This window comes from Eulemur rufifrons, chromosome 15 (genome assembly GCF_041146395.1).
Source record: "Eulemur rufifrons isolate Redbay chromosome 15, OSU_ERuf_1, whole genome shotgun sequence".
Classification (NCBI taxonomy): domain Eukaryota; kingdom Metazoa; phylum Chordata; class Mammalia; order Primates; family Lemuridae; genus Eulemur; species Eulemur rufifrons.
Window position 1 is genome coordinate 14,866,947 of NC_090997.1, and position 27,275 is coordinate 14,894,221.

The following is a 27,275-nucleotide window of genomic DNA, read 5'->3' on the forward strand; positions in this document are numbered from 1 at the left end:
CTTTGAGATTTTAATTTGCCTTTGTTTGACAAGAAATAGAGTTGAGCTTCTTTTTAATGTTTGTGGGTCATTTGGGCATTTGCATATGTCTGTGTATGTGCGAATTGCCTGTATATGTGAAGTGCCTGTTAAAGTAATTTGACCATTTAATGAGCAAATGGATTGTCTGTCTTTTTCTTTCTGATTTGCTGTTCTTTCTACGTTTTGAATATGAGTTCTTTCAGAACTACATGTATCTCAAATATCTTCTCCCATCTGAAGCTTTCATCCTCATTCTTCTTATGATGTCATTTGATGAACAAAATCTCTTAATTTAAATAAAATCAAATAGATTAATCTTTGAGATTATAACAGTGCTTTTTGTGTTCTGAATACTAGATTTTTGGCAACTCAGGTCTCTTATAGTGTTTTAAACTAAAGAATAGAGTGGGGAGATGTTAAAGGAGGTTCTTACACTTGACATGGCTTTTTAGGACCAAAATGGTTGCGATGTGGCCATAAAACAGGAAGTTCTCCCATTGCCTGGCTCAGAGGCCAGCCCATCCCCCCAGGCTGTGCCCAGATTCCTCTTCCTTGGAGAAATGGCTGCCAGCCAGCTTCCCCCACTGCGGCAGGAAGAACCTAGATGGGTGGGCGAATCCCATACCTTCTTAGACAGACTCTAGGCTGAATTGCACTCCTCCGCAGTTACCCCTCAAGAACACCCAGGTAGACAACAGAGAAATCACACCACAGGCACAAAGAGTCATTCACCAGATATATTTGAAGTCTAAGCTCTTTGAGCTATACACGTGCACAAATGATTCAGTTGGTGGAAATCTTCCCCTTCAGTTTTAAACTTTTCAAACTTAAAATAGTGCTCAAGAGGTTTGCATAATGTGCGTCACGGACATGCTGAGGCGGTTCTGACTTTCACAGTGCTAGGAGGTTCCAGCGAAACACTTCCAGGAGTCTTCCCGTTGTCCACCGCTCTCCTGGGAACAGCCCCTGTCCCTCCCTCCCCACGTCAAACCTGGTGAAAGAATTACTTGATCTGAGACAGGTGATCATTGACACGTGGCAACAAGTTTTACTAAGACTAACCACGTAGGTCACACATTTCACTGTTTTTCTTTCATGACTGCACAGAACGGCCATTTCAACTTTTACCCATTGTCTGATGCATTTGAGACATTTACAGATCATTTCCAAACATTTTCTCTTATCTAGATCTCCTCACAGCCTGCATTCTGAAAATTCAGGGTAGCTTAAAAAGTCAAATGACCCGCAGATGGCCGAGAGGAGACTCAGCCCCAAGTCGCTGCCTGCGGCAGCCTCTGTGCGTCTAAACAGCCGAGTGCGATATTTCTTCCACTAGAGGGCAGCATTTCTCAACGACTAGGTCTGTAGTCTCACCTGGCAAGAAAAAAATCAAAAACCTCCACGGCAAAGGAAAGTCAAAGCATTTGCTTATTATACACTCCTCAGATTTTATTTTTGAAAGGAGTCTTCATTTTTCTTACGGAAACTCAGGATTTGACAAGCAATGCTCTCCTCAGTTTCACCTGTACTGTGTCCAGTACTATATTGCTATATTCACAGTAGAACGGACTTTAATTTCTGAGTGATCAGTCTATGTTTGAAGTTTCTGATGAAACTAACATACACCTTAGTCAAAAACCACAACGGTCCTTCCATCGGTTGGCTGTGTTATTGTTCTCGTGTGTTTTTCTGAGGCTTGGGTAAAGAAAGTACTTCCCCACTCCTTCGTAATGTGTATTTGCAGCTAAAGTAATTCATTAATGTACAGGAGTAGATGAGGCCTGGCACATACAGCAGAAGGTAATGGTTCTATAGGTGTATCTTCTGTAATGCACTTTGGGCTAGAGAAATAGAAAAATCACATGTAATGAAAACAACGCCTTTGAGCATACGGGCACGGCATGAGTAGGACTGTCGTACGTGTGTCTACCATCCTTCCCCATCTTCATATGCTCAGCTGCTGCTACATTCTGGAGATTTCGCTTCATCCCAATCGTCTACAACTGACACTTGCATCTTTATTTAAAAACAAGTGGTCTGGGTAGCAAAGATGTCGGCTAATCATTGATGTATTGGCATGACACGTTTTGTGCCCTTTCAAAATTCAGCATTATCCATTAATAGAGTGTAATATTATCAGATTATCTGCATTAGTATATGAATGCATTCATAAGCAATGCACATAGTATGTTTTTAAGCAGCTAACAGTTGAACAATCACTAAATAAAAAACATCCAGATTTTAAAAGCACAGCTGAAACATTTGTACAAATATACAAAGAGAGAAAAACAATCATTCAGACACCATGAAACTTTTGTAATAAATAGGTTTGTCTGAAATCGGTCTCTATCACTCTGGACAAGCCTCCCCAGTGAGGCTGGGAAAGTTCTACGTGGATGTGGTGTTCAAAATCTATTGAGGAATACCTTTGGGGCCAGTCTCAGTTTTGCCTCCAGAAATTTTAACAGAGCTATGGAGTTATTGACTCAAAATAGTGAATATACCCAGATTTGTTGAGCTGGATGATGCTGACAATTTTCCTAATCTAGAGAGGACATGGCTGGATGCTGACAATCTGTGAGTTATAGGATATCCTCAAATCATGAAAATAAATGCTGGTGATCATGCATGTCCTGGGAATGTCGGGATGCAAGGACTGAGTGAGACCAGACAGGGATATCTCATGCAGTCAAAGTCAAGTTTACATATGGTCCTATTTAAGTGGCCAGGAAAAAACAACGCACACACATCAGGACTGGGATTGAAACAGCTCACAAACAACACAGGTGCTATTTGTTACTGATGTCTCTGGCTTGGATCAACATGAGAGAACAAAGATACAGGCTGTGGTGTTAATAAGAAAATACTACTTTTTCCTAGAACCTTCTAAATTATGGATTATACTTAATGGGTATGATATGATCAGGAGACATATCACCTTTTCCTAGCCCTTTTGTCCGAGAGGCTTGATTACAAGGAAGGAATCTCAAACAACCAAACACCCAGGGATTTAAAGGCAATTTTTTTTTTTTTGACAAACAACGGGGAAAAAAAAGCATGATAAAGAGGAGACGGCTATTATTGTCGAGGCAGAGCAGGAAGCTCAGTTGGACACGGAGGGTGGCAGGCCGGGACGCCGGGTTTGGATGATTTTTGGCTTTGGGGAAGTCTTTGGGTCTTCTTCTTCCTCTATGTCACTGTCACACACGTGCACGACAACACTTGGGGTGGACTCAGTCCCTGCATGGAGCTCATACTTCTCTCCTGAAAAGCAAGCAAAATGGAGGTGAGAAAGTGAAACCACCCTTTATGCAAATCGATAAAGGGGTACAAGGTGAGAACTGGGGTAAGGGCTCCAAAATGCTGTGAAGGAACAGACCTAGCTAAAAATAATGATCATAATTAGTCACTGTCCATACTACTCCGAAATTCCACAGCTGGTAGTCATAGAGATTCTTAACCCTCTCCATAGATAACAGCACCCTTTGGAAACCTAGGGGTAGTTTCTGACATGTCTTCCGGGTCTGTGTTCTAGCGGATTGGTTGACTCACCCGGACTAGTGACCCATACCAAGAAACTGACTCAACTGGAACTGTGACCCAAGGAACCGAAACAACACAAGATTACTACGCCCCTATAATTTTGCCCTGAACCTAGCCAATTAGCAAACCTAATTGCCTAATCCTTGGTCTGCCAAACTATCCTTAAAAACCCTGTCTCCCCAATTCTCAGAGAGGCAGATTTGAGAAATTCCTCTAGTCTCCCTGCTTAGTGGTACATGGAATTAAACCCTTTCTCTGCTGTAACCCTGCTGTCTCAGCGTATTGGCTTCCTCTTGAGCAGTGGGCAAAGAACCTGGTTGGATGATAACAAAAGGGGGGAGGATTTCAAAACAGACCCTGTGGCAAGGTCTGCTTAGGAAGTGAGAAGAGCGTTTTACGGTATCTCGGGAAACCTGGGATCTTCTCCAGGGATGGCATGAGGTGTTAGAAAATGGAATGAGATCAATCTATCATTGTACCTGCCTCTATTACCTATCAACTGTGCAATCCTGAACAAGCCACTTGCCCCCTCTCAGCCTCAGCATCCTCAACTGTAAATTTCAAAATGGCAAGACCTCCACTCCATAGGATTGTGGTGAGGAATGAATGGGCCTGGGGTTTGTCATGTTAGTTTCTCTTCTATTTCCCAACCTTGCTGCTAACTGCTGAGTAACCTTGAGCCAATCACTTCACTTCTTCATCTTTTGAATAAGGTAGTCTCTATGTTCCCTTGCAGTTGAACACTTTGTACAGCCAGAGCTGCCCCAGGATGGCATCAGGCGAGATCATTGCTTGTCCAGGATTTGTGGCATTTACTCAGTAACTGGGTTAGATGACCATTAAGACCTTCTCCAGTCCCAAGAGTCTATAACTCTTGACTGGCTCATTTTACAGTGAAATTGCTGTTTGCCAACTGGCTTTCTGTCTATGTCTGTTTCATTTTAGTAGGTGTTTATTGAGTAGCTCCCCTGGACGTGCCCTTTGCTAGTCATAAAGGCTGCAAAGCACAATAAAAAATATTTGTGCCTTTCATGAGAGCACAGTCCAGGGGGGGCATGTGGAAACAGAAAGTATCACAGTATAGCATGGTGAGCACCAGGGTGGCAATATATGTTAAGAGCAATATGGTACCAAATAGTAAGGAGCAAGTAACTCGAAAGGCTTCCAAATGGAGGTGGCAGTTGACCTGGGTTTATATACAAGTAGAAGACCTCCAGGTGGTGGGGCAAGAAGAGGGGGCATTCTCAATCTGCATGCTTGTAGTTTCTCAGTTTCACCGCCAACATTCTCATCTTAATCTTCTCCTGACATCTTACCCTACACAAATCAACAGAAACATATTCTAAAAACAGTATCTCCTAGACATCCTCCCAGTAAGTGGCCCCAGGTCTCACAAGATCGAGCACAAATTTCTCAGACCAGTATAGAAGATCTGCATAATCTCTCACTAATCGTTTCCAACATTACCTTCATTGATTCCCTCTTTGTTCTTTGGTCAAACTGGCCTACCTGTTGGCCCTTAATCATGATAGCTATGTTCTTATTTGCACTGAACTAGCTACTTTTACTTGGCATAGTCCACCTCTCCCTGAGAGTTCCCTAAGTCCTGCCCGTCTTCTAGGATCAAGGACAGACACCACCCAGTCCAGGACTCTCACCTGCTACCCTCGGTCTTTAGTGGCAAGTGCCTCTCCTGGATGGCTAGAGCAAGTACTGTCAGCTCCAGTGACAGGGCTCTCAGTACCTACCACTGTGCGATGTCAGTGCAAACAGCAAACTCCTGCAAGGTACAGTTATAAATTCTAGGTACTGACATTAGGGAATGAGGAGCATTGATAATGCAAAAAATATCAAAGCTTTTCTAAGCGATGCTGGGAAGGATGGAAATGTTCAGAGCTGGCCTCTGCTACTGGCTAAATTATATCTCTTCAAAAGACACTGAGGTCCTAACCTCCAGTACCGGTGAATGTGACCTTATTTGGAAATAAGGTCTTTGCGGATAATTAAGTTAAGATGAGGTCATTAGGGTGGGCCCTATGTCAATATGACTTGCGCCCTCAGTAAAAGGGGAATTTTGGACACAGACACACACAGGGAGGGAAGGCCACGTGAAAGACTGGAGTTATGCTGACATGAGCCAAGGAGCCACCAGAACAGACCCTTCCCCAGGGTCTTCCGAGGGAGCATGACCCTGTGTAAACCTTGATCTTGGACTTCTAACCTCCAGAACTGTGAGTCAATAAGTTTTTGTTGTACAAGCCACTAAGTTTGTGATACTTTGTTATGGCAGCCCTAGCGATCGAATACAGCCATTCCCTGCTAAAAATGTTCTCTTTTGGTTAAGAGTTGGAGAAGTCTTCATTGGACACCTCTGCCCTGCCATCTTGCTGTATTTCACCCAGAAATATTTCACAAACATGAGTGTTACAACCGCAGAATTTCCCTGGATATTGGTAGTAGCAGAGAGGGACACAACCAGCCAGAGCCACCAAAACATGGGTGATGAAGACTCTGTACTTCAAAGTCTAGATCTGGTGAAATTGTAGGTAGAGAGGATTGCATCGACAAGCATTAAATTTCTAACGCAGCACCCTGATGTGGCCCGGTTTGACGCAGGCGAGCCCAGTGGCTGAGCAGGGATGAGGGGCAGAGCCGGGAAGGACATGCCTGCTGACCACTCATGCCGCGGTTTGTCTCCGCCGTGGGGAGCAGGAATCAATAGCTGGCGCTAGCCTGACCGCATTGTAATCCGCTCAGAAGTTATGACACTACATATACCTGGTGGTGTGGTGTACACATTGACGCTGTGTAAAGTCAGTTCTGTTCTCCCTACGGTATTTTGTCGTTTTTATCAAAGTCCAGAGGTAAAAAGGTAATCTGCAGATATTGCTAAAGAATGGAACCTACGTGAAACCGGCTTTATCTGAGAGTTGCATAAAGGCTGTGGGCCGGGTGGGCAGCCCTGGCTGGTGGCATCTCGGTGAGCAGGGGTTCCCGAGTATCCGAGGGTTTACTGAGGTGCTTGTTAAGACTAGGGCCCCCGTGGGGGATGCAACCCTGCGATTCTGATTCAGTGCAATCTACATTCGTGCCCAGCACCTAGGTGCTTTCTGTGTCCAGGTGGCCTCAGTTACCCAGCTTTGTGTGACAGCAGTGCCCCGTGAGGGCACTGGCACACACATAACGTGCCCCCTTCCTTCCTCCACCCTGCATCGAACATTTTCACTGGCAAATGGCAATAACGCAGGTGGAGGGCAGTGGGGGAGGGAAGCTGAGGACGCAGGAAGGGAGGGGGGGAGGGATCCCACAGCCCTGGGGCGCCCCCTCCTCGCTCGCGGGACAGCCGGGGCCACTCACAGCTCCACAGTGAACAACCACCCAGTTCACTGCACCCCGGATTTCTAAAATTTTGTCTTTCCTTCGGAAACTCTTTACAATTCTAAATAAAAGGCACCCTCCCGTGAGAGACAGGGAGAGAAATGACCGCAGAGTAATGAAATGAAGTGTTGATATTTTGTATATAAAATTTCTTTCAAGTTCTCCTATTTGGAGCAGATGCCCCCTTTGAAGAAACGCGAGTAGCCGCTGTCATCCCGCTCGTTGCTCTGCTGACCGTGAGTGCAGGGATGAAGGCAGGACGGCATCCATCATCCTCAGATGAGGAGACAGCAAGGAAGCTGCCACCGCAGAGCGTGTGGGACCTGGGGCTGAGGTGCAGGCAGGGACAAAGGCCAGGGGACCCGCCAGACACCTGCCCCTTTCCTCAGCTGTTAGCAAGAAGCTAGCCTTTAAAAAAAAAGTACTAAAACACACACCACAAAGCTAGCCTTTTGATTAAACCTTGTGTTTGCCTGGCTTGGATAAAGAACATTCCCTTGGAGACACCTCTTGTTGCACTGTGTTTGCCACTTGGAAAGTGGTTGCTTTCCTCTCGGAACAGGTGCTGGGGGGGGGGCACACCCAGGTTGGGGGGCAAGCACAGGGGGGGCTTCTGTGTGTGGGGGGCAAAGCAACTTCCACGTCAAGTTAATAAAGTCAGATTCCTGCTAGTACAGATATCTTATTGCTGTGATCCCATTAACTCTGACATTTCACTGTTCTATTTTTGGAAACTTTCTTACTATCAAAATCCAACAAAGCTTAACAGCTGCTGAGAGCCTACAAAATAAAAAGAAATGGCTTTGGTCTCTCTGGATTGAATTTTTCTTTTTTTGGCCTCTTTTTCCCTTTGGGCTTCAGCTAATTCTTCCACCACCAGGGCTGACGTCAATGCTGTCACCATGCACGGGGACCGGCTAGGCTTCGTTGGGGACAAGGATCCTATTGGGCCCTACCCACGCCGGGTGGGGGCAGGTCCTACATGGTGCGGTGACAACAGACCAATTGAAGCATTTCTTCTAAAGGACAAGCAGAGGGTTCATCTGTCACATGCTCGCGCCTCTACTGGTATTCAAACTGTCCTTCCCCTGTGCCCAGAAAGGAGGCCGGTACCGAAAGCCACCAAAAAATGCATCAAACAGTATTCCACTTACCCCCGTGAAAGAAATCCCCAGCCAAGCAAGAGCAAAATCCTCTAGCCCATGATTAAAAGTTAAATTTTCATTCAGCCCTTTGGAACTGACTGAGGCTTGGCCAGGGTTCAAAATAGATGCCAAAGTGCTGTCTCCTTTTTTCCCAAGCCCGTGGAGACAGGTTGGTGACAATGTCCCAATTCCTGTAAGGCTGGAGGGGGGAGTGAAGGTGTCCATGAGCTACTTCTCATTCTCCAGAGGGAGGAGGTCGAGTCCCTGTGCTGACCAGGTGCTGGGGGATGTGGGGACGTGGTTCTGGCACAGTGGCAAAGAATTGTACCGGTAGCTGCCAGTCCAAGTGCCACTGAAACTCCCCATCACGCCACCTTGGCTTATGGGCTGTGAGTTGGCCTCTTCTTAAATTCTTTCTATTAATAGAATAATCTGTGTGATTATTCACAGTGTGTAAAAATCAGCATAATTCCTACGTGTTAAGGGTGGGGACGTGACACAGAGCTGTACGTACGTGTATTAAGGCAGTGTTTGAGACTGATTGTTCGGATTCCTGATGACAAAAGTTTTGTGATGGAGGGAAGGGGAAATCTACCTAAAACTTCAGTGCGTCCTGGGACAAGCCCCTGCATGTGTTCTGCCAAGGAACAGACAGAATCCCTGCACTAGAGGCTTTCAAAGTACAGCAAAGTCTAAGGGGCACAAGGCCAAGCTTTGCTGTGTTCCTCAGCATCTGCTGCTGTTCTTGGAACATTATTTCTCTAGATCAACATGAGCTACCGATTCCTGCCTGTGTGAGGAGCTACGTGCCCAGGCCTGACCTCACACCTGCATCCCGACTTACCGACATCTCTATATAAGTCGCCTACTCTTTTCCAAACTCACGTTTCTAAAGCAGAATCATTTATGTCCCCTGTCAATCTACGCTCCCTTCCCAGAAGCTATCACACTTCTTAGAGGTGCCGTCACTCTCCCAGCCTTCTAGATGCAAATCCTTAGAGTCGGTCATCCTTGCATTTCCTATCTCTGTCATCATTTGTAGCCATTCAGTCACCAAGTGCTACTGAGCGCTGCTTTGACACCTTCCCCTGCGCGCTCCCTCCCTACACCCTTATAATAACCCTGCCCACGACTCACCTCCTCCCACCCAGAACACTCTCAGCTGGTTTCTCCACCACAGGAACCAACCTTCCCTGCCAGAATCAGCTTCCTAAAACAACATTTGGAGACTTCATCTCATCACATACTGGCAATGAGACTCTGAGAAAGTTACCTAACATTTCTGAGCCTCAGTTTTCCTCATCAACAAAACGGAAATAACACCCACGTCACCGGGATACTAAAGAAATATGTGTCAAATATTTTATAAAGCCTTCCCGACATGCATGATATGATTATTTAGGGTGACAGTATTTTGCCCACTCTTGTCCCCAAATAATTTCTGGTTTCCGATGTGATGAACCGATCTAGTCATATCCCATAATAAAGAATTAAGAGCTGAAGAGTTGCAAAGAGCTTTTAACTCAGTGCAGTCACTGCGGCAAAGAGCAGTAAGAGGTCAATGAAACCTGCTGGTCCCACATGTTCACGTCCCAAATGAACAGCCATGGATCACGTAATCTGATTCTCAAAACGGACCTATCCTGTCTCTCCCATCCACCTCTTCCCCTTCTCTGTCTCCTCATTGGCAATTTTCTCTCTTTCCCCCCATCTCTTCCTGCCCATTTGAATACCTCTGTTCCCATGAGATGGAAAACCTTAAGTTGCTGTTTTTATGAGCTCTCTGATTTTCTTTTTCTGAAATAGTCTGAACCACTTATTTATAATGCTTAATTATATCACCTTTTGTATTATTCACTAGTTATTTCATCTAGTGATGTTTTATATTCCCAACCACTGAAGTCAGGATTTAAGCTGCTTTTGTGACTGTTGCAGCTTACAGCACACGCAAGCGCTCAATGAATCCATGATTGATTTATGAGGGTATCAAGCACACATTAATCACATACTTGTGTGATAGCCAGTATGTATCGGAATACATGTGCATTTTCTTCTTGTAGTTCAACTTGTGTAGGTTTTAGCTTTTCCTTTTCTTCTTTTTTTTTTCTTTGAGACAGAGTCTCGCTCTGTTGCCCGGGCTAGAGTGCTGTGGCATCAGCCTAGCTTACAGCAACCTCAAACTCCTGGGCTCAAGTGACCCTCCTGCCTCAGCCTCCTGAGCAGCTGGGAGTACAGGTGCATGCCACCATGCCTGGCTAATTTTTTCTATTTTTAGTAGAGACGGGGGTTTCACTCTTGCTCAGGCTGGTCTCGAACTCCTGATCTCAAGCGATCCTCCTGCCTCGGCCTCCCAAAGTGCTAGGATTACAGGTGTGAGCCACTGCACCCGGACCAGTTTTAGCTTTTCAACTAAGCTGAAAACTCCTTACAGGCAGGTATCTATCCTATTATCGATGCTAGCACATGGTAGGTGTTGTAGAAATTTGCCACGTTCCTTAAACAAAATGACAGCTGTTTATTGAGCACTTACTAAAGGCTCACCACAGCTCTAACTCTTTAAATACTTCACATGAAATAGGTAGTTATTATAACAACTGCTCTGTAGTGTGGGTTTCATAATGTCAAGTTATACGGGAGGAAATTGAGATCACACAGGTAGCGAATGGCAGAGCCGGGATTCAAACTCAGGCTTGCTTGACTTCAAAGAACATGCTCATAATCATTCCCCAGCCCTGACTCTCATTATTCCCCGTTTTCATTGTCTGCAAGAGACACGGCTAGAAGGAAGCTTCATTTTATATTTTAATCCATTTTCCAGGCAACTCATATTTTTAGTATTTGTCCTCTAGCTAAAGATAGATTATTTATTCCTTCTGAAACTGTGTCATTTTATTTTGGCCAATTGCTAGTTATTATAGATGTAGTCTCTTTGACAATGAATCTTCTCAAAGGGCAACATTCAATAAAGTATGAGAAGAAAAGGACTATAAATCTTAGACTGAGTTCATTTGCATCTCTATGGAAGATTCAGATTCTAGAAGAAAATCCCCCATATTTCTCTGGCTCTTTAACTTTATTATCTCTCATATGAAAGGGGAAAGCAGACTGTGTTTTCCAAAGATGGTGATGCTATCTCCCACCCCCCCCCCCGTGAGAACCCTGACATTCCTCCGTCGAGGAGTGGTCTCTCCCCTCAAACCCGGGCAGGCCTTGATGGCTGCCTTGACAAATACAGTACAGGCTGAGTATCCCTAATCTGAAAACGTCCCAGATCCAAAAGTACCTCTGGTCCCAAGCACTTCAGATAAGGGATACTCAACCTTCATGGCAGAAGTAGCCAGTGTGACTTCTGAGTTAGGTCACAAAAGTGCCACACACTTCTGGCAGAATGTGCACTCTTGGAACTCCACCTCCAAGTTGTAAGGAAGCCCAGGCAGTCTACGAAGAGGCCCACATAGCGAGGGACCGGGGCCCTGTCCCAGAGTCCGTCTGAGCACTCAGCCAACAGCCAGCACCACCTTGCTAGCCACGCGAGTGAACCATCTTCAAGGGGGATTTGCTGGTCCTCAGTTCAACACTGCATGGGGCAGAGATGAGCCTTGCCCAAAGTGCAGATTTGTGAGCAAAATAAATGATTGTTGTTGTAAGCCCTACATTTTGGGGGTATTATGTAGCAATTTAATTGATAAGTAGATCACGGGCCCTATAAATTCTCTTTTTGTCCAAAAGCAAGCTAAGCCACTATAGTGGAGTTGAAGTTAAGTGCCATTTGGTGTTTGTTCCTCTTTCCCCTGCTCCAGGGCTGCGTTAGAGTGGATGCATCAGCAGTCCCAGTGGTTCCTTCACGTGGAGGGAGCTCCATTAGCCTGTCACCAGGACCTCCCGCTGTGCCCCCTCTCCTTCTCTGCTCAGCTTGATGGGTACCTTTGGGAAACAGAACTGGGAATGCCTGGCTCACCCTCTCCCAGCTTTCTCTCTGGGCCTTCCCTGCCTGCAGAGAGCTTGTGCTCTGCTCTGTTCTGTGCTGGGGGCAGCTGACGCTCTCCAGCTCTGCGACAGGTGAGCGTGTCTGTGGGGCTTTCAGCACTAGGAAGCCCTGGTCATGGCTCTGCTAAAAGCTGCATTCTCAACTTCAGCCTTTAATCAAAAACAAAGCTGGCATTTAAAAATTCCCATCTGTCTTCTTATCTAGACAGAATGGTTCCAAACCAAATAGAGCAAAAGCTGGTGTCAGTTTTTAATCCATACTGAATTTAAAAAATGGATGACGGCTTATTAAAGCGCTAAGAACACTGCCAACAGGACTCGAATACAGAACCAGGCTGGGTTATGTGCTAAGTGCTAAACTTTAATTTGGATTAAAAGCCCATTATATTTGAGAAGAAGAATGAAGATTCCAATATTAAAATCATTTCAGGAAAATATAGAGACTCAGTCATGTTTAAAAGGCATTGCATTTCTCTACCCCAATGTTTTTATTGTAAATGTAATTATTTTCAAAGACGAAGTAGGAAGTATCAGTCTTGATCTGTGGAATAATTCAGATGGCATCTTTACGTGTGCTAGCTTCACTGAACACACCTGCCTCCTGGGGCGACTGAAAACGGAGACCGAGGGCAGAGTTCAAAATAATCTGAAATGTGCTTGGAAGGTGTTCACATTCAGATTTCCTTTCCAGTGTTAGGTTTAGGACCTGATTCAGTTCAGCAAAGAGGGAAGGCCCACCAGGCCGCCAAGTCCCAGTTCATTGTTCCCTTGCCAACTGCGGAGACAGAGGTGTCTGCCACTGACCCAGCCCAGCTGACGTGCCAGAGCAGGAGAAGGGGTGAAGGGTGACTCGCACTGCCTTCCCTCCACCCCAGGCATTGGTCAGCATTTGAGTGTTTAACTCTCTCTCAGTCCTAGTGGGGCTAAGTAGAAGGACTGAATTGTAGGGAAAAACATCAGGAAGTTTTCCAAAGCTGCACCACCCATCCTCCTCATCCAGATGTGCTTTTGAACGGTATTGTAAAGGTATCTGCTGGCAATCTTGTCTTCCCCTAATTTTCCAATGGGAAGGGAAAAAAGGGGTGTGTGTGTGTGTGTGTGTGTCTGGGAAGGGGGAAGAGAGTGAGCAAAGCTGGGAGGCAGGTGCCACCTCTCTGTCCCTCTGTGTCTCCCCTCTCTTCTGCTCTTTTCTTGGCCTCCACACTGGCACTTCTGACCCCTTGCTAGGCACTCCCTGCCTCTATGTCTCTGACAACTCTTTGTTTCCTTCGAGAAAGTGTACTTACTGTGGAACTCACTGAGAATGCTATACCCAGTGGTGTCTGAAAATAGATGTTTTTTTAATCATACAAGTTGTGGGTTGGGGGTGGATACTGTACTAGGTGAGGCCCAAGGATGCTAAGTGCACTGCAATGTGTAGGACAGTCAGCTCCAAAATACCACAGCTTTCACATTGAGAAACTGAAATCACCCTTTAGAAATCAACAAAGGGGTGCAAGGTAAGAACCGTGGCAAGGGCCTAAAACTCTGGGAAGACACAGTCCTAGCTAAAAATAAAGATAATAATCAGTCACTGTCCTCATGTTTGCTTCTCTATAATTGCTACTCTGGAGTCACACAGCTGGTGGTCATGAAGATTCTTAACTCTCTCTGCAGATAACATCACCTTTTTGAAACCTAAAGGTAGTTTCTGAGGTGTATTCCAGGCCCCACATTCCAGTGGCCTGGCTGACCCACCCAGACCAGCGGCCCAGACCAAGAAACTGACTCAGCTGGAATTGTGACCCCAACCCAGGAACTGACTCAACACAAGAAGATGATTTCTATACCCCTATAATTTTTCCCTGAACCTAAACAATTAGCAAACCAAATTGCCTAATCCTTTGCCCACCAAACTATCCTTAAAAACCCCATCTCTCAAATTCTCAGGGAGGCAGATTTGAGAAATTCCTCTTGTCTCCCTGCTTAGCGCTCTGGGGAATTAAACCCTTTTTCCGTTGCAATCCTGACTGCCTCAGTGTACTGGCTCTTCTCTGTCCAGCAGGCAATACAACCCGGTTGGGTGGCAGCAAAACACTGAGCTAGGAGCTTAATATAGGCACTTACATTTTCATAGGAGACTAAGCAATGGTCTGAAAATCAAGTGACAATAAATAGGTAACATACACTGAGCCCTTACTGTGTTCAATGCTGGACACATGGATTTATGTGGATTATCTCATTTGATGCTTGCCACAGCCTGACTTTACTATTGAGGGAGATGAGTCACAAAGAAGTAAGAAACTTGCTCAAGGTAGCTAATAAAAGGTGGAGCCCAGATTCACACTCACGTCCTAAGTTTTAATCATCATCCTAAAGCAATAGAAAAGCCTCTCTTTGTGTTGGATCTTCATTTAAAGCTAAAAATTAAAAGATGTTCTGGGGCAGAGGGACTTATGGAAACTTTAAAAAATCACAGCTACTTCGTAGCTGCTTATGCATGAGATCAACCCAGAAGTGGAGAAAGAACTTGTTTTCTAAGTAGAAGTGGAAAGAAGGCTCTAGAATTAAAAAAAGTACTCCAGGGAATTCAGTCCTTTGCAGATGTTTTCTCTCTGATTCCTTTGTGTTTCCATGAGGTCATATTTCATTTTGGTGGACCCCAGAGAGGAGCAGTGGGCTCCAGCCCAGGTCTGCTGGGTGCTGAAGCATAACCACCGTGTTGCCGCCTGGATTCCAGGGAAAGGTCCGCAGGGTGCGGGAACAACACCAGCGCTGTAGGCTGACTTCCCTGCCTCAGTGGGACTGGTCTGGGCTCATTGTAAGAAAATATTATCAACGGAACAATTGGGGTTCTCCTTCCCTGCCTCCCCTCCTCAGTTCTGACCCATGTCAAGGTCAGAGAGAAGAGGGGGTCCTTGGTATGATGGGGGAGGGAGGGAGTGGGAGAGAGAGACAGTGGAGGGAGAGGGAAAGAGAGAATACTCTGTAGTTTTGTTATAAGGGAGCTATATTTCAATATAAGAAAATGTGCTTATTCTGGAAGTTTCTAATGCTGGATTAGGTGGCCATTTATCTTCATTCCCTCCTGAGACATTTAGGAGCTAAATACTTCATGGGGTCAGCTGACTGACTCCGGGCCTGAATTAATGGTCCGGACAAAGAAGTAGAAGCCTTGAGGGAAAGTACAGGCAAGAGAGACGAAGAGAACTACAGAGGGAGAAGGGGTGGGAAGACAGGGAGGGAAGAAGACCAGAGAAAAGGGGCCCCCTCCATGGGGGGAGAGGAAAGTGGGGGAGATGGAGAAAGGAGGGGCTTGTGGGAGAGCCCCCTGTGTGCCTGGCCAGAGTCCTGCCATTTTCCTCTCTGGGAATAGACCAGGTGTTCTACCTTCCCTGATATTAGGGGCCCGGCCCCCATAGCAGCTATAGAGACAGGCACAGGTGCACACACACACATCCGTAAGAAAAAACTGAAGGACAAACACCACAATGATTCTCTTTTAAAGTACTTATTTGGGGGTGGTAGGACTTGTTCATCTCTTCCCATTTTCTGGTCATGTATCTTTTTTGTTTTTCTATAATGTGCACATGTTACCTGTGAAATTAGAAAAGGAAGTATTTTATGTTGCTACTCAATAGTGGTTAAAGATAAACTGTGAAGTATACGCTGAGAAGAAAAGCCTTTAAAAAATTTTTTTTCCAGGGAAAATTCTTCGAAGAGAAATGGAAAATTATGAACACGTGTTCTCAGATTACAAAGCTGAGTCCCTTGTGTGGAGAACGACACATAGAGACTTCGCTTGCAGGAACACCGGGTTCTGGGTGTCTTATTTGCTTTCCATATCTGTGACCACAATATAGCAATTGTGGAGCAAGAACTGTGGCTTTCTATAGCATCCATACCACGTGCACCAAAAATATAGGTGCTCACTTATATTTTAAAAACTGCATTTTCTCTAACTTTGAATCAGAGCCTGGAATAGAAAATGTTTCTTCCTTATAGGTTATGTTAATTAATAAAATATATTTTCCATGTAAAGGAAAAATAAAATCTCAGGACCCCCAAATTCATGATGCCAAAAGGAGAGTTAAACCTGGGAACTGAGACCTGCAGCCCTGCCACCTTTTCCCCAAAGGACTAGTCGTGATTTCACAGCCCTGTGTCAAATCCTTATGCACTAACCAGGTTCCCACTATGACAAAGGCCTTTTGCCTCTCAGATGGCCTTGTCCTCACAGATCATTTATAAGGAAATTCCTCGTGAGCCCCTAAACCTTTTACAGATATACAGCCCACCATAAAACAAGTGCATGCCAGTTATAACCTCAGGACTGCAACCTAAGTAAATTCTTAAACCTGGGTTCTGTTGAGTCTCGCACTGGCAATGTGGACCGCAACTTTATCTCCACCGATGGAGAACAACGACAAGACCAGATCAATCACTCCTCTGCCTACCCTGAGACAGCTACAGAATTGACTTTTTCCTCCATGCCCTTTTTGACTTTTTAAAAATGTTCACCTTCTCTTATGTAAAATGTAGATTTACTGAGCACCAATCAGAGCCTCACTGGAATGTCACTACTGCCCACCCTCCTCCTTTTTCCTTCTGCCAGTGCTCTCCCCTGAAATACTGAGTCCCCCAGACCCCTCTTTGGAGAGCACAGGTCACGGGTGCTTCTGCGGTTTGTGCTTTTCCGGGACACATTCTCAACCTTTGGCTTAATAAACCTCTCAACTGATTGTGACTCTCGTCTCAGTCACTTATTATTTGGGTCATCAGGGGAAACACCGTACGCTAAGCAGCAATACCAGCAAAACTGCTTTACTGTGGCATGTTTTGTTAGAGAAGAATTTGGAAAAACATCTAAATATAGCAGAGACACGCAACTTAAAACTCAAGCACCGTTCTAAACCCTCTTCTGCAGTTAACTCAAATTGATCTCCCCAACAAGAGCTAAAAATAGCAGGAGGAAAAAAAAGAATAGACAATGACTTTTCATATCCCTCCCTGCAGGCATTTTCAGTGACAATGAACATGACCTTCCAGAGCCATCCTAGAGAGCAGAATAAAGGCTGGCATTTCACTTCCCACCTCTGATTTACTGCCCGTTTAGTATGATGTGGTCTCTCTCCTGCCAGTTTTGCTGATTGCTATGGATAAGCTGTTTTGCCAGGCTGGGTTTTTATTTGTCCTGTTTTGTTTCACATCCACAAAAGGACACAGCACTGTACTGCTTCTAGAGTCAGGAACAACAGGTATTATAAAATAAATAAAAATAAGTATTCAATTCATTATCCACATCAAGGTCAGAGCCCATCTTATTTTGTCCGGGTCACTGTTAACTGATGGGCTTCTACAAATTCACCGGGGGGACAAAGAGGAACACACAAGGCCTCTGCCTCATAGAGACGATAACGGCCCCTTAAAGGGAGCAGAGGGAGGCAGATTTTGAGCTGCACATCCCAGTGCACATTAGAGGAAAGCACGGAATGTGCCGGAAAGAATTGATGCAGGGGGTGTGGTTTAGGGGGTGCCAATAAGCAGAGTAATGAAATGTGAGTGAAGAAAATGTATCAGTTATTTTGTAATTTTTAAAAATTTCCTTTACAACAATCTTGAATTTCTACTAGAGAAAAACTTTCCCTTGCCCAGGGTAAGGGTGCTGGCTCAATCTGTCCTTTCTTCTTTCCAATGGCAGGGGGACATATCTTAACTTACTAGCTGTGCAGCCTTGTGCAAGCAACTTGATCACTCGGAGCCTCACCTTCCCCGGCTGTATAAACGAGGACAATAATAATATCTGGTGTTGCCTGGGAGCATTAAATGAGATAATATAGTAAGGTATTTAGAATAGTCCCTGACGTATGGTAAGCCCTATATATAATTTTAAGCCATTGTTTTTATTATTTAATGTTTTAAAAATTTAACTATTTCACTTTCTGGATCAAAGATAGAATATACAGTCATGGAGACCATGATTAAGAATGTTTAAAACTGTAACTCTCATAATTTCCAGGACATTCACTTGCTTTCACTATAATAAACAGAACTGAGAGATGTTTCTGGAATATTATATGGCTCCCGTCTCCTGTTGTAACATCTTGTTAAGTATTTCATATGATTTCAGTGGAAACCCGAGGGGTTTGGGTTTGATCGTGGTTCCTTTCTTACTACGCTGTTCTTTTCCTGCTTGTTTCTAGGACCTCTCTGGAATTTTCTAGAACCTGACTTGTCCCTCTCTGAAAGAGGGTCACGGGGACCCCTTAAGGAACGGGACTCTGTTTCCCCCCTAGCTTGTCTGAGCTGAGGCCTGTGTCCTCACCCTCCCACCTGTGCCCTGTGAAAGGGGCCTATCGAGGTGTGTCATTGCCTCTGGGGGCAGCCAGTCAGCTGACTGCAGAGGGTCTTAGCCTGAGTCCCGCCCCACTCTGCATCCTGGCTCCATGATGCTCTTTCTTGGGACTGACTTCTCCCCAGCAGCTTCAGATTTCTAGTATCTTCTCAGTCACCCTGTTCCACTGATTTAGCATTGTTAATCATTTTCTGAAGCAAAACTCAGTTTCTTTGATCATTTGAGTTGCTTTTCTCTGCTCTCATCCTAATTTGTTTCTCTACTTCTAGATCTGAGGTAGATAGACATCCCTTAACATGGAATTAGTTATAATTTGCTAGTGAAATTTTTCTGCCAAAGGCTTAAAAATGAATTTTACTAAATCACTTTTTTTCCCCAAATAGAAATGCTAGAAGTCTTCTCATTATAGAAAACATTAATTTAATGCTGCCTGGCTCAGTCTGGCTAAAGCCATAAGAAAGCAACAATTTTTGCCAGTGAAGAAACTATCTCTAGGCGGGCTAACAGCTCTGATCTATTCACTCATTCAAGCATTCATTCAGCCAGCCAATATTTATTGAGCATCTACTATGTGCCAGGTGCTGTCAGGTGCTGGGAATACCAAAATAAACACGCATTCTCCACTCAAAAAGTAGAGAAGACAGTAAGTTGAACAATAGAAAGTTACCACAAGAAGACTTAGTGAGCATTTGTGTAAAGTGCCACTCAGAGACTGAAGGAGTGACTTCTTGCCCTGGCACCTTGTTGGTGAGGAGGCAGAGATGTGGGTGGGACAGATGCAAGGGGTGGCTCTGTTCTTTCACTGTTGCAGCTGCAGCAGCCTCTGATATAACCTCTGTGATGTTCTCAACTCAATTGTTGGATACAAATCACTCATCTGTGTGAGTGAGGAAGCTTTAAGGACACAGGAAAGGGATAAATGGATAATCAAATAAAGATAAACAGCTTCAGATTGTTGGCAAGGGATGGAGAGAAAGATACCCCAGAAAATACATCCACATTGCAGCTGCTCCGTGGGCACAGTATCAGTCATCCGTAAAAACCAGGAAACCTTCAATATTTGCTCTTGCACACAACAATGCACAGGTCTTCATCTGCACACTCACCGGACACTAGGTTAGGCTTTCTGGAAGTTTAGAGTGGTGTTAGAAAGAATTATTGATTCAGAGTTGGGCCAGTGTCAGAGGAGGTCTAACGTCAGCCAAGGCAGCTGGTGTCCCTAACAGAAAGCCATCTGGCCTAGTGATGAAGCTCATTCCCTATAGTCAGAGGAGCCAGGTCTGAAATTTGCCTTTGTCACCATCCCTTGGGAAAGTTCATACATCTTTCTACAGCTCTGTTTCCTGATCTGTAAAATGGGGATAATAATATTTCCTATCTCTGTGTTTATCATATAGCAGGGCACTTTAAAAATGGTAGACAGTACATTTATTGCGATAAGGGAAGGCGAATGTTATAGGTCAGCAGTGAAGGTAAAAGGCATGCATTTTTAACACTATTGATAAGTTATTTACAATTCTAAAAAGAACTTTCTTTTTTTCCCTCTGCCTCTTCAAGACAATTTCTTTCCCACCTCTTCGCTGGCTCTTGCCAGGCTCTGTGGGCGTCCCTTCCAGGGCCTAATTCCCGCCGAATCTGTCCCTTCTGCCCCTGCCCACCCCAGGTCACACTTGGCCCTGGCAGCACCTTCCAGCGCTGGGACTCAGCTCTGTGAGCCAGTGAGGGTGTCTGAGACTCGCCCTTTCCTTCTCTCTGCATTACACTTTGTGAACACAGACTGCAAGTGAATGCTCTTTCGCAGTCTCAATACAAAGTGATTTGAATTTTACTGGATTATCAGGTCTGAGTGAGTGAACCTGAGGCCAGCTGGTTCCACTTTCTGGTGGTCGGAGAGTCTAACTTAGCCTGAGCCTCCTTTATACAAAGTGACACAGGAAACGCACAGCACTGGAAGCCCGGTCCTTTCACTGGCAGGTCACCTCCCTTCCCCCAGCCCGGCTCTGGGCCTCAGCTTCCTGTTTTGGAAAATGCAGGCCAGCCAGTGACTCCTAGGTCCTCCAGCCAAGACCTTAGTGAGTCTAGGAGAGCTCTGTCTGCTGATATTCACAACAATGCTACAAAGTGTGCAAGTGTGTTCTTGTTAATTAATATCCATGCATAGGGGTCAAACTGGCAGCTCCAAGGACCTTGGCTCTAATTGGTCCTGGGGGAGGGGTGTGCTTGCCTGCTTCCAAAATGTCCTGAATTACTGTGGGAAATGGCTTCACAGGGCTTGACTTGAGCAGACTAGATTTATTTTATATGCTATACAACAGTGGTCCCCAACCTTTTTAGCACCAAGACAGGTTTCATGGAGGAAAATTTTTCCATGGACTGGGGTGCGGGGGATGGTTTCAGGATGATTCAAGTACGTTACATTTATTGTGCACTTTATTTCTATTATTATCACATTGTCACTTGCCACTCACTGATATGGTTTTGATATGAGTCTGCAAGCAATTGATTTATTATGGTCTCTGTGCAGTCAAACCTCCCCGCTAATGATAGTCTGTATTTGCAGCCACTCCCCAGCTAACAGGCCACAGACTGGTACTGGTCTGCAGTCCAGGGGGTGGGACTGCAGCTATACAATGTTTAAGCCTACCACATACAGCTTTCTTTGAAGGGGGAGTGCGTAAGCTCAGGATTCTTGGATGTGAACTAGACCTTCAAGGAAATCGTGTTTGACCAGCATCTCCCATATTATTATATTGCTTCTTTCGTCAGCCCATCTTAGTCAGACACCCCCTGGTTCTCACAATGGCTCTGTGAGGGTGAAACCTACGGCCATTTCAAAGGGCAGAGAAGCTGAGTGATTTGATGGTGATTACAAAGAAACCCCTAGGAGCTTGCTCTTAGCATGTGGCAATTTAACTTTCACGCCACGCATGTGACAGCCAGCAATTCTCTTGCAGGGAGTGCTTATTAATCAAATCAGCCTCATCTTAATCTGAGTGCCCAGTAAGGTGACCCGCTCTCTCGGCATGGCTGGGAAATTTCCTGGTTTTAGCACCAAAAGTCCTGTGGCCAAGGAACTCCTCAGTCCTAGGCAAACCAGGACGGTCAGTCACCATAATTCCAGGTTCTCACATTTCACCTAAGAACATGGATAGAAGAAACAACATGTGTAATTATTAAAACTGCAGATTTCCAGAGGGGTAAGTAATTCTGGGGCAAATGTTTTCCTGACCACACTGAGAAATCCTGGTAAGGACTTTGGACTCCACCCCTGATCAATTAAATTAGAATCTCTTGGGGTGGGGACAGGGCATTCAGATTCTACTTTTAAAGTTCCCTCCCACTCCAAGAGAACCCCCCGTAGATAGAGCAGACACAACTGATGGCTGTCAGTTACCACTGGATCCATACTGCTAAATATCTCAGTGCCACCCGGGTTCAGCCCCTCCAATTTGCATCATTTCCTGTCCTGATACAATAGAAAAATACTTTGGAGGGCAAGGTAGCCTCATCTGCTGGAATCAAGGACACTATCCCTTCTAGATATAAAACCTAAAGGAACTTTTGGACAAGTGCGTAAAGAGCTATGTACAAGAAGGCCAACTGTAGCTTTGACTGTGACAGCAAATACCTGCAAGCCGATTTAAATGTCCACCAACAGGAGGGTGGATAAAGTGTGGCGGTACACGCACACATTGGAATACTATACTGCAGTGAGAATGAGTGCATCAGGGCTACGTAGGCCAACATCAGAACAACATGAGCATAAGATCTTTCTAAAGTCAGAGGCTACTGTGACTGACTTCTTGGGGACTTGGAGGTTTCGCTTTGGCAGGCAGGTTATCTTGTAGCAGAAGGTCTCTAGGTGTGTGCTAACACCCGTAGCAGTGTTAAAACTGAGTTGCACAGCACAGACACCTCCTGCCAGCTGGTAGAGCTCATTTTACCTGTTCTTAGGCAACAACTTCCTCGAGGTACAGAAAGAAATCCCCTAAGAATTACGTAGCACTATTGGATGTTAAAATCACTGCATTGCAATCCAGAAGTCACATGGAACAACATCATTTCAGCCAGGTTCTTGAAGGGCATCGCTTTTAAACAAGTGCAAAGTCTGAAGCTGTGTTCTCGTTCATCATTCCCTCTCACCATCCACAGAGAGCAATGAACCCATTAGAAATGCAGATGTTAGTGTGAGCCCAGGATGTCAAGCTTGTTAATCTTGTTTGGCTTTTCTAGGTTGCTGACAAATGTTTATTTTTAAAATGGGCCACAGAGCTTACCTGGTCCTAGTTTGGCCACGGCATAGAGGAGGTCATAGTTGAGGACTGGCGTGGCATCGCTGATGGGCTGCCAGCCCACAGGCGGAGAGGACGGGGGTGAGATGAGAAACTGCTTGGCAGGCTGTGGCGGAGCCAGATGCAGTTTGTCTCCATCAGTCTCTGGAGTCTGCACCTTTCAGACAGAGCAGAAATGAAGACGCGTTATTCATTATGGCTTCAGAGGTGCCATGTTGGTACACTAAGATGCGCAGTTTATTTTCAGACTGTGACAGATGAACCAATGAACCCAACTGTAATAATAATTGCTACTTACCACATACCACGTGCTCAGTTTTCTTATTTTGTCCTTAAAACAGCGGATCTCAACCTTTAACATGCATTAGAATCACCTGGAGGCCTTACTAAGACACAGATCTCTGTGCCCCACCCCTGGCCTTTCGGATTCAGGGGGTCTGGGATGGGGCCTGAGGGTCTGCATGTCTAACAAGTGCCCAGGGCAGGCTCATGCTGCTGGTCCGCTGCCCGACCACAGACTTGCCAGACGTTTCTTTCTGTCCTCTCTTTCCCTCCCGTCCTCCCTCCCTCCCTCCCTTCCTTCCTCTTTCTCTCATTCTTTTTCTTTCTCTTTTTCCTTCCCTTCCCTTCCCTCCCCTCCCCTCTCCTTCCCTTTCCTTTCTCCTTTCCTGCCCCTTCCTTTCCTTTTTCCTCCCTCTCTTCCTCCCTCCCTTCTTTCCTTCCTTCCTCCCTCTCCCTCTCTCTCTCTTTCTTTCTCTCTTTTCCCTCCCTCCCTTCCTCTCTCCCTTCCTCTCTCCCTTCCCTCCTCCTTCCCTTCCTTCCCATTGAGGTAAAATTCACATAATATAAAACTAACTACTTTCAAATGAGCAATCCAGTGGCAGGTAGTACATTCCCAGTGTTGCACAACTACCATCTGTATCCAGATCCAAGCCATTTTCATCACGTTAAAGGAAACCCCACACCCATTAAACAGTTAATAGATTGCTGTTTCCCGCTAGCCCCTGGCAACCACCAGGCTGCCTTCTGTCTCTATGGATTTATCTGTGCTGGATGTTTCATATAAGTGGAAATATAGAATATGTGATCTTTTGTGTCTGGCTTCTTTCACAAAGTAAAATGTTTTCAAGGTTCATCCACATTGTAGCATGTATCTGTATTTTATTCTTCTTTTTATGGCTGAATATTACTCCATCGTATGCACATACTGCAATTTGTTTATCCATTCATCCACAGATGGACATTTGAGTTGTTTCCACCTTTTGTCTATTGTGAATAGTGCTGCTACGAACATGCATGTACATGCATTTGTTTAAATACCTGTTTTTAATACCTAGGAGTGGAATTGCTGGGTCAGATGGTAATTCAATGTTTAACTTTTTACGGAGCCAAGTGAGGTTTTAAAAGATGATAAAACTGAGGTTTGTCCAAGTCACACAAATTAGTAGCAGTGGTGGGATTTGAACATGGATGTGAGGCCAAAATGTGTGTTCTTTTCACTGTGCCATCTCTGTAGAAGCCAAAGTGGAAATGATACTTACAGATCACTTAAAAGATGGGTCAAGGTATCTAGTGATGAGGTGAGGGAGCTAATGGAGCATTATGGATATTGATTTTCTATTGGTGTGGACTCTATGAGCATTGCCAAGAATTACCCATGCGCTTCTGGAATAACTAGAATTTATTTTTGGATGAAACAAAACATCAAATTAATTTCCATATATTTGTAACCTTTTCTCATGAATATGAATCATTGGAAAGGTTATACAGTCCACTAAAACTGTCACACAATTTATGTTTTTAATTATAACCTTGACAGGAAGGTTAGGAGTAGTCGTAATTAGATCTTTCTTATTACGCCTACTAGCTGGCATTTATTGTGCATTTACCAAATGCCAGACACTTTAACATGCAATAATTCATTTAATCCTCATAACAACACTAGGGGGTGTCTAGCATCATCATCCCTACTTTGCTGATGGGAAACTGAGCCCCAGTGAGGTTATGTAACTTGCCCAGGTTAGAGCCCAGGCCGCCAGCTCTCGAAGCCTAAGCCTGCTTTCTAAACCATTAAGCAGTTCCTGTCCAGGGATCATGATATGGGTCTATTTTGCAGTGAACTAATTTATAAACTACAAACCCATCTGGAAGCTGGAGGGCTCCACTTACATTTTAGAAAGGTTAAAAAAAAATAATGTAGGGCAAAAGGAGTAACTTTGGTAAAGAATTACCTTACCTGTGCAAAGTAGAGTTTTAACTTTTTCCCTCTGAACTGAGTTTCATGAAGCTCTATCCGGGCTCGGGCTGCAGATTTAGGATTGCTGAAGTTTATTCGGACACGTCTGAAACTCTTAAATAGCTGGAACGTCACACAGTCATCATAAGTGCGGAATAGTCCCTCGAATTTTTCCTGATAAAAACAAACACAGAGGAGGATCCATTAGTCATGTGTCTTGTATGATGCCAGATCTGATAACAACAAGTAACTAAACAGGCTGTTTATAATATATCCTTAAAATAGAACACCAGTAATGTATTTTTTCATCTGTTGGTTTGTTGCCCAGAGCTAAAAATGCCTGTAGATTCAGCTGAAGGATTGATAACCTGGGTCTGGGCCTCTGTAAAGAACCAGAGAATAGGGTTCAAAGTGCATTAAACCCATGGAAAATTATGCAAAATGTTGAGTGTTTCTGTTGGGGACAGGGATCATAATTGTCATCAGGTTCTCAAAGGAGATCATTATCTCCCAAATATTAAAGCTACTAAGTAAAGCACGTGGTAAAACATTAGTGATTATCAATCTTAGGGGTACTTTTCTTGCCTAAAAACATGGGACCCCACACCACCCAAAATCCTAGTCAGGCAGCACTGTGTGATGAGTCCTCGTCAATGAAATGTGTATAGAAGGCAGAAAAAAGCCCTTGAATAATTTCTCAGTTTCTTAGTTTCTTCCTCTGTGAGTCTACGTGTTCCAAATGGTACAGGTGTCAGAAACAGGGTTCCCCTCACCCTGGGTCCCTGAGTGACTGTGTGGAACAGAAGCAGCTTTCTCCCTATGCCCACCCCATCCTACAGCCAACTTTGCTTTGGCAAGGAAAAAAAATAGCCCTCTATTGCATTAAACCACTGAGATCTGGGGATTATTTTATTCTTGCAGCATGGCCGAGCCTATCACAATATAAAGCAATAATTTAATAATTTAAATTCAATACACAATTTCAATTCAACTGAACAAATATCTATTAAGTGCTCACTTTGTACAAGGTGTGGTATCTTTCTAGGCTTCGGAGGATACAAAGATGAATATCATATTGTTCTGACCCTCGATGGTCTAACAATCTAACATGAGAGGCACACACAGACACAAATAAGAGAACACCCAGAAAGCTGGGGAAAGGAATAAAAGGAAAATTAGAGAATTTAAAAACATATGTATATATAAATTAATACCATCTGTCTGGTTCCTCTTAGCCTCAAAAAAAAATCTTTATTCTAAGAAAACTAATGCATATTAAGCAACTGTGTGTTCTTAATGGAGAAATTGCCACTAAGGAAATAACTTCTATATATATATATTTTTTTTTTTAAAAAAACCAACCTGATTCTTTTAACTGTAAAAGATATTTTGTCATAAGAATGAGTACGAGTGGGAATGGAGATGCTGCATGAAAGATTCATACTGCAAGATTCATGGAATTTTAACTAGGAATGGACTAAGAGATGATTAATTCAACCTTTCCCTCCTCCCAGCCACCGTTTCACAAGTCAGGACCCTGAGGTCTGCGGAGAGAAGGACCCAGCCATGGGCACACGGACACTCAGGGCAGAGCCACGACCAGGCCAAAGTCCTAGTGACCCTGACTGCAGAGATACTGTCACCTATATAAAGAATCACACTACTGGATTGACAGGGAAAGCAAGAGATGGAGAGAAGTAAGCTGACCCCGAGCAAAGCGTGACGACGTCTAAGAGACTCAGCATGGCCATCGGGGGCGTGTAAAACCACTGACTTCTGAGGCTGCTGGACACCCAGATGCACTTGTCTCAGACCTCAAGGCCGTGTTTGTGGTCCTCCCAAACCCTGCGGCCCGTTTCTGAGGACTCCGAGGCTGTGGCTCTCTGTGGCTCCTCTCATTTCTGAGTCCTGTGTCTGCCACACCCTTTCGTTTTCATATCAATATATCAGTCCAGTGCAAGAACCCCAACGAATAGAGTCAAAACTTTTGCTTTGTTTCATGACACTTATGGAGATTTCAAGGGTTCTTTTTTTCCTTTTCAGGCTCTTTTCTTATTCTCCTTTCCCTATCAAGAGCAAAACAGGAATCATTCCTTGTCTTAAGCAGGGCAGTTTTTGTCCTCACCTCTCAAGCTTGGAATTAGCCAGCTCCCAGGCCTGGGGCTTCTGCTGTGACTCCAAGTGGGCTTGTTATGAAATTCTTTCCTGACAATACTGTGTTTTCCTGAACAGGAATCTGGATGAATAAAATGCTTTCTGTTTCTTCACAATGAGACTACTCAGAGCCAGTCAAATCACAGCTGGTGGTTTGATTAGTTTGGGGAGTTTTCAAGGAACTG

At 44.6% G+C, this 27,275-nt stretch overlaps 1 protein-coding gene across 2 annotated transcripts in view; it reads right to left on the bottom strand.

Moving 5' to 3' along the window:
* Positions 1-744: 744 nt before the first annotated feature.
* Positions 745-27,275, bottom strand: part of RCAN2 (regulator of calcineurin 2) — a 250,579-nt gene continuing 224,048 nt past the window's right edge. For both annotated transcript variants that reach the window (XM_069489214.1, XM_069489215.1), the window contains 3 exons: positions 24,937-25,110; positions 22,686-22,857; positions 745-3,285 (listed from right to left, as the gene is read on the bottom strand). In XM_069489214.1, coding sequence (XP_069345315.1) covers positions 3,125-3,285; positions 22,686-22,857; positions 24,937-25,110 — 507 coding nt within the window. In that variant the 3' untranslated portion in view covers positions 745-3,124. The remainder of the gene's footprint in view (positions 3,286-22,685; positions 22,858-24,936; positions 25,111-27,275) is intronic.